General features: G+C 40.3%; 1 protein-coding gene and 1 long non-coding RNA gene across 2 annotated transcripts; one reads left to right on the forward strand and one right to left on the reverse strand.

The window, feature by feature from the left end:
- Positions 1–2,187: 2,187 nt before the first annotated feature.
- LOC122647227 lies at positions 2,188–2,784 on the forward strand. Its single transcript, XR_006330826.1, has 2 exons — positions 2,188–2,321; positions 2,645–2,784. It is a non-coding gene; the product is annotated as an uncharacterized LOC122647227 (long non-coding RNA).
- Positions 2,354–5,054, reverse strand: LOC122647226 (pentatricopeptide repeat-containing protein At1g51965, mitochondrial). Its single transcript, XM_043840675.1, has 2 exons — positions 4,259–5,054; positions 2,354–4,007 (listed from the first exon to the last, which is right to left on the reverse strand). The coding sequence occupies exons 1-2, from the start codon at positions 5,015–5,017 to the stop codon at positions 2,802–2,804; spliced, it is 1,965 nt and encodes a 654-aa protein (XP_043696610.1). The 5' UTR covers positions 5,018–5,054; the 3' UTR covers positions 2,354–2,801.
- Between the last annotated feature and the right edge of the window lie 625 nt (positions 5,055–5,679).

Consider the following 5,679-nt stretch of genomic DNA (forward strand, 5'->3'; position numbering starts at 1 on the left):
CAACCATCCTATCTAAGGATTTTCGCAAAGGCTCAAGCTAATATTTCATTAATCAAATTTGTGTACAATGCTGGCCTCCCTTACAAACTTATATAGAAGACTCAAAAATAGACTTTAACACTAAAAAGGAAAAGTCTAACCCAATTCTTAACTAATAAGTTATCCTAAATTGAATAGGAAAGTCAAATAATGAAGAAAACAGACTTAAAATAGGACTCTAACTAAACTAATGAAGTAAATGTCATTTTCCTATTTTCTACCCATATTTTAGGGGCTCGTTAAAGTGGCCAATTACAAAATAAACCTATGGGATCAAAAGCCCCACACCTACTTACCCAACCCAAAGCTTCTTTTCAATAAAATAAACCCTTTAGGTGACTTATCTATACATCAACTAGTGCATATGTTGATCTCTTGCTCAGATGCTCATAGCTCAATGGCTGAATGATTTGCAGGTTGAAGCTCAAAGCCTTCTTTTGCTCAATAGCTCATATGATTTGCAATTTAAAGCGTAATTGCGGATGGATTTTCATGATTTTAGCCTGGCAGCATTTCCATGTATTTGCCCCAAAGTATCTTAATGAAACACTGGCTAAATGACTATTTATGGAGAATTTTCCAACAATTAAAAAACTAGCCATTATGTAGTCTAACAGATCTATTTTATGAACTCTAGTCGACCATTGAACAGGGCTGGCCGGCTGACGCTACGTAGACTGAGAAGAATGCCTCCCAGACATCTTCTAGACAATGTATCAGTTAACCGACCTTGCATCTGTCTGTAGAGGGGTGCTCTTGGTAACCAGCAGACTATGTTCCAGTCATCCAACCTGCAAGCACTCCGGTTTTTCTCTCTGTTTAGAGCCGGTCAGCCGCCAGGTGCAGAAATGGCCTTTTCGCAATTTTAAGCACATCACTTGGACATAATTTTCAATTGACTCTTATGCCATGCCAGGTGAATCAAAATAAAGTCCATTAGGGTTACCAAAGGTTTAAGTCAATGATCATAATGGATGTAAACCATTTAGGTCCAGTTGACCCAGTTAGTCTACACTAAGAGCCAGCTATCTTGGGTCGAATTTAGGACCATAGCTGATTGACCTGAGCATGAGCATTTGGATCATTACATCCTAGGATCATCTAGATATTAGAAGATGAAGCACAAGACCTAGGATACATTTAAGCAAGCTAAAAAAGATCTTCCAATCTTCCAAAGTTGATCCCTCCACATGTACCTGTCAAGTCACCATGGGAAGTTGCATGTATTATTCCCAATGCTGTTACATGCTGCCAACTACTGTATAACACTATAACACATTGTCACATGAGTCCTGAACCCTCTAAATAACTGTCATGCTATCACATATCCTGAACTCACTGTCATTGTACTGTCTGCACTGCCAAGCAACTATCTGCCTCTGTCAGCTCTGCTAAAATACCTGGGATCCCTGTCACATCACATATGATGCCCTGCCATACCAGTACTGCCTGTACACCTCTATACTGACAGCAGACATTTGTACTGCATCAAGATGCACTGTGTTGACAATAACCAACACACATGCCTGTGTTGACAACAATGACAACCATGCACTAACAACCTAAACCCAGCCCAATACCTAAACCACTACACAGCCCATGCCTAAGCCCACATCCAGCCCATGGCAGCCTAGCCAAGCCCGCAAGGCCAACAGTTTGCTGCCCATGTAGGTCGCTGCATGTACAGCCTCATCCCATGCACTCCCATGTCACCCACCCCATGTATGTGGCTGCATGTGCAGCAGCATCCCATGCATACATTAGATAAAAATTTATTTGGCTAGATTAACTATACACAACAAGACTGGCTCAATGTGAACATCGAACATATCAATTTTCTTTCTTCTTCAAATAAATATTAATAATTTGTCTAGATTATTATAAACCATACAAAGGCTGGTTCAAAATGCATTGCAATTTAACTATACAACAAAATATATCCACTAAAATACCCTGTCAATTTTGCAGCAACTTGATGCTTCACTGACATAGAAGTTTATTCATTTTAATAAAGTGAAAATCTACCAATAAGTATAAACCAAGAAGCATTGGTTCATTTAAAGGCTGTCCACTTAGAAATGTAATGGATTTCTACCATCATAAGAATGCCTCTTTTTTTAAATTTCAAACATCAGTCTCCAAATGCTGAAAATAACACCCTATCAAAACCAAAGAGCCTTTTGTGCCAAATAAGAAACCAATCAATAATTCATGACTCCCAATTGCTCAAAGTAGTGTAAATCATCTCTACACCTTTCACCCATGCAACACATCCACAAGATGTTCATAATGCTGCAAGCACACATTTTAAGAGAATGAAAAAACAAAAAATGTTGAGGCACACATGCAGTAAGGATGCAAAGCAAGCAACTAAAAATCCCTGTATCACTTTCTGAACTACATATCAGATTCCAGGCCATACCTGGTGTCCACTCGTAAGCAATTCAGTCGCTTCTCACTACTTTTACCAGCTCATCTCTGCCCTCCCATTAGTCGTCGTTCTAACACCAATTTGCACATCACTCCTCACTGGTGCTCTAGTTGATCCTCACTGAACTAGACAAAACCATCTCAGTCAATTTACGCGCATCTTATCACCCATCAGTACCATTCCCAAGTTCACTTGAATGAATTCATTTCTCCAAATACAGTTACCAATTCCCCTTAAGAACTCCTCAATCATCCCTGATCCTCAAGGTAACATGGGCCAAAACCTATTAACAGCAAATGCCTGTAACACATGTTTTGCCCTACTGTTTTAATCATCTTATCGGGCTTACGACCCAGCCTGTAATAGGGTTCTGCCTGCGTATTCTGACCGTCCTATGTAATCCGCTCTGCAAACGTTCAAGGACTGCATATGTGATAGAATCTGGAGTTAATCCCTGCTGTTTCAGTTTTGCATACAGATCCAGTGCTTCAGCTGTCTTTCCACTTTTCTCAAGACAATCAAGTAAAATGTTATAAGTCACAACGTTGGGATAGCAACCCTCAGCAAGCATCTCATCAAAAAACCTGCAAGCCATCTCTACTCTGTTGGTCTTGCCGAAACATTCAATGAGTGTGCTGTACGTGATTACATCAGGATTCAATCCCCTTTCTTTCATCTCCTTGAACCGCATGTGAGCTTCGACAAGATCACCATTTTTTCCAAGACAGTTAATCAAAGAATTGTAAGTGATAACATCAGGATTACAACTGCTCTTCTCCATTTCCTCAAAGATTTTAATGGCCTCATCAACTTTGCCAGCTCTACCAAAACTGGCGATCAGAATATTGTAGGTGAATATGTCAGGGCAAGGACCATCTCTCATCATCTGTTCGTAAAGATCATGAATGTATGGTATCTGCTTTAACTTGCCAAGAGCTGAGAATAGTGTGTTATACATGATGGTATCAGTGCTGATTCCTTTCTCATGAATCTTACTAAGTAGTTCCAGGGCCTCTACCGTTTTTCCAGCACTGCATAGATTCTCCAACATGGACATGTAAGCATCCCTATCCCCACTATCATGAAAATTCCACATGTTACAAAATACCCTGTGGGCCTCACTTGCATGTCCTAACTTGCTCAGTGTCCTCACAAGATATGCATAAATTGACTTGTTCATAAATTTCTTTGATACTTCTAAAACCTCATCCAGTCTTCCAAGCTTCCCTTCTGCTGCCAGAACTTCCAGAATCACACTGTACGTAAATTCATTTGGTTGGCAGTTGCTCTCAACCATTTTGGAGAAGAGAAATACTGCTTTGTCTACCATCCGGTTCTTAGAAAGTGACTGGATCATAGTGTTGTAAGCAATCAAGTTAGGAGTACAACCCTTCATAATCATCTCCTGAAACAGCGAAAGAGATTCCTCTGGTTTTCCAATCTTTCCAGTCATTCTTATCATAATTGTGTATGTATATTCATCGGGTTCACAATGCTTCCGCTTCATATCACTGAGAATTTTGTAAGCCTGCTCAACCTGCCAAAAAAAAATTTGTTGCTAATCAGCTGGTATGGAATTGATATGGAATATATTGATGAGTATGAGAATGAAACTCGAATTTGTGCTCTTCTAGCTGCTACACATTCATCATAGGGGCTCATATTTTCTGTACTTGGAACACTGATATGAGGTCTTCCTGAATGAAGGAAATGTCAAAATGTGCATACGCAGAAAGCGAATGATAGTTTAACAGTAAACAAGAAAGGGAACAAAAAGAATAATTGAACCTTTTCATCTTTGGCCAGAGCATCCAACAACATATTATATGCAAAGATATCAAGTTTATATCCACGCCTCCTAATCTCTGTGTAAACCTCAAACGCTCTGGAGGAATCATTGAACCTTAGATAGGCTTGAAGAAGACACTTATAAGTATAAGAATTGAAACTGAGGTCCCATTTCTTGACAAAACCCAAACACTTCTCCAGCTCCATAGCCCATTCTATGCTGCTCCCAAAGATCCCAATCAAGATATTGACAGTGGAACTGCTACCTCTCATACCCAATTGCTCCATCTCATCGACAATCCCACGAACAAGTTGGATAGAATCGGGCGCAGACGACTTGGCCAAAATGGTAAGAAGTCGATTGTAGGTGAAGCAATCATGTCTAAAACCGGGGATTGATGAGGAACAGAAGCGGAAGAATTCGAGGGCTTTGCGAGGGGATTTGAGGGCTTTGAGGATTTCACTGGCTTCTGAGGTGGTTATGGTTAGGGCTAAAGTGTTCAGATACTCGGAGAGTTCGAAGAAGGGGTCAGAGGAGGCTGGAGACTGAAGGATTCTGGATACTTTACAGATGAGATAATGGCGTGGTAGAGCGTAGCCCCTGACATCTTTGAGAAGGTCTTCGGGGGCTTCAACTTTGACGGCGACTGCACGGCCATTTTGGGCTTCGCCAACCACTCGGCCGCTGTATTTGGTGGCGAATCGGCGTTTGGAGACGAAATAGCATGTCCCAATTAACTGATGCCGCTGGTGCCTCATAATTCACAGTCATAGTCAATGTCTCTGTTTCATCAGTTTCTCATTAAGTTTCAGAGTAATAAACATTCAAATTCTATTTTTGAAGATGACAACCTTTAAAAGAAGAGAAATTGAAATGTGAAATCTGAAAAAGGTAGAATGTGAAACCTTAAAGCTAAGCGTCCTTGAGCTGATCCTCCTCTTTCTCCGTTGAAGTCTCACTTGAAACATTAAACCCTAGACTTCAAAGTTGAAACGAAGAGTAGTTCTGCTTTGGGAGACTCGCACAGACTCCAGTGGTGGGGATCTGGCTCCTGTCCCACACACGCAGGAGGGTCCAGATCTGTCTCCATCCGTTCCTATGTGGATACCAGATCTGAAATCCCTGTCCAGGAATCCGGATCTGGATCGTTAAGCTCAGATCTGTCCCTATCTTAAAATTTTGGGTAAATTACAAATCACCTCCTGATTTTTTGAAAAACTTAAATCACCCCCTAATTTAGACCCCAAAATGACAAATTAGTTCTTAATGTTAGTTTTATGCTATTAAGTGATGATGTCAACCACTTAAATAAATTTAAATCCCTAAATTACCCTTGATCAATGTTGAAGATGAAGGAAGGATAGTATTGTAAATTTAATTCTACTATTTTAATATAAGAGTAAAATAGTCCTTCCACACC

Source organism: Telopea speciosissima, unplaced genomic scaffold (assembly GCF_018873765.1).
Source record: "Telopea speciosissima isolate NSW1024214 ecotype Mountain lineage unplaced genomic scaffold, Tspe_v1 Tspe_v1.0014, whole genome shotgun sequence".
Taxonomy (NCBI): Eukaryota; Viridiplantae; Streptophyta; class Magnoliopsida; order Proteales; family Proteaceae; genus Telopea; species Telopea speciosissima.